A 1,650-nucleotide genomic window follows, 5' to 3' on the forward strand; every position below is an offset into this window, starting at 1 on the left:
TCTATGGAATTTAAACAAATTAAATTAAAAAAAATACCTGTTCAGGATGTTTTGCAAGATATTCATTTTTAGCATCTCTGATCATCCTTGTTACTTTGTTCCGTAAATCCTTAAATTCTTCCCATTCTTTTGCATCTTTATTTTTTTTTGCTTTAGCATACAGCTTATTTTTCTTTTGTATTTCACTACGAATTTCATCAGTCATCCATGGCTTCTTTAATTCTATTTCCTAAATAATAAAAATATCGTTTGATCATAATTTGAATAAAAATTTTAAAACTTTAAATTGTCCTGACACATATAGTGAAACAATATAAATACAAAGCATAATAAGTTTCTTTTAATGATTAAGAAATACTAATGCAATTTTTAAATATATCAATGTGCTACTGATCAAGTTCTCTTCAATATCTTTCACACTATTTAATAGTTAAAATACAATACCTAAATTGATTTTAGTATAATAGATTTAAGACAAACAATTTTAAATACAAAAGAAAAATTCAAGCAATTTAGCACAAAAAGTAGGTAATTTTTAAAATGACTTTGCTATTTACACATTATTATGAACTAAAATAAAACACATATATAAATATTTGAACAAAACAAAATAGTAATAAATAATAATAAATTTTAGGTTTCATACATCAATTATTATCTAATTGTTCAGATAAAAAAAATAGAATCATTATCCATCTTTTATTCTATAAATATATTGAAAAAATGATAAATCTCATACTTACTTCAAGTTTGCACACTTTTTTCACATTATTCAATGCTTTGCCTTTAACATTGCCATTTCCTATGGAAAATCGTGGTCTCATATGAGACAAGATTTGGGGTGGTAGTGCTCTTCTATGCCACGGTCTCATTAATGGTACTCTAGGTCCTGCGTCTCTTAAACCCATTGGTGGAACCATTGGAGCCATACCCCTGACTCTTGGACCAAATAATGGCATGGGTCCACTGGGTCGGCTTACTCCACCTGGTCGTGGTGGTGGTGGTAATCTCATTGGTCCGAAAACTGGACTCATAGGAGGTGGTGGCATTCTCGGAGGTAAACCAGGATGTGGAAGTCTACCACCAAATCTTGGAGGTGGAGGAGGCCGTATACCAGCTGGTGGAACTCTTGGCCCTAATAAAGGTCCCCGATTTAATGGACTCATTGTTGCTTTATTATATAGATCTTTCCAAATCACTGTTGCGTTCTCAAGTAGTGGCTCAATGTACTGCCGAATGCGAAGCTTTATTTACAAGGTTAAGACCTTAACTTCACACACTACCTGTACGCGTAATACGCGTCGTATGCAGAAATTCTACACTTCTCAACTTTGTCACATTCAACTTTTATTGCAAGATTAATCGCGGTAATAATTTCTGTCGGGAATATCGTGAAAACATTACGAATTTGTAAGCAAATAAACTTTTTACACGGCAAACAGCAACTACTATCAATGAACTTGATCTGACCGTCACGAACAACAAACTTCAAGTCATACAAACCGATTTAAAATTTCGATAGTGTAATGGAGAAAAAGGTAGAAAATTAACTTTAATATTGTTCATAATGTCATATTATATAATAAAACGTACATTTTTTATTTTTTAAAGAATTATAATTTAATACTTTTCAAAATAAAAACTTTTCTT

The 1,650-nt window shown here is 31.0% G+C and overlaps 1 protein-coding gene across 1 annotated transcript in view; it reads right to left on the reverse strand.

The window, feature by feature from the left end:
* The window catches only part of LOC108571582 (nuclear fragile X mental retardation-interacting protein 1-like), a 5,684-nt gene extending 4,227 nt beyond the window's left edge, over positions 1–1,457 (reverse strand). Inside the window, exons 1-2 of the mRNA XM_017933655.1 lie at positions 744–1,457; positions 38–229 (exon numbers count right to left, since the gene is read on the reverse strand). Of these exons, the coding sequence (XP_017789144.1) occupies positions 38–229; positions 744–1,166 (615 nt within the window). The 5' untranslated portion in view covers positions 1,167–1,457. The remainder of the gene's footprint in view (positions 1–37; positions 230–743) is intronic.
* Positions 1,458–1,650: the final 193 nt, after the last annotated feature.

The sequence above is a fragment of the Habropoda laboriosa genome, unplaced genomic scaffold (assembly GCF_001263275.1).
Source record: "Habropoda laboriosa isolate 0110345459 unplaced genomic scaffold, ASM126327v1 scaffold40, whole genome shotgun sequence".
Classification (NCBI taxonomy): domain Eukaryota; kingdom Metazoa; phylum Arthropoda; class Insecta; order Hymenoptera; family Apidae; genus Habropoda; species Habropoda laboriosa.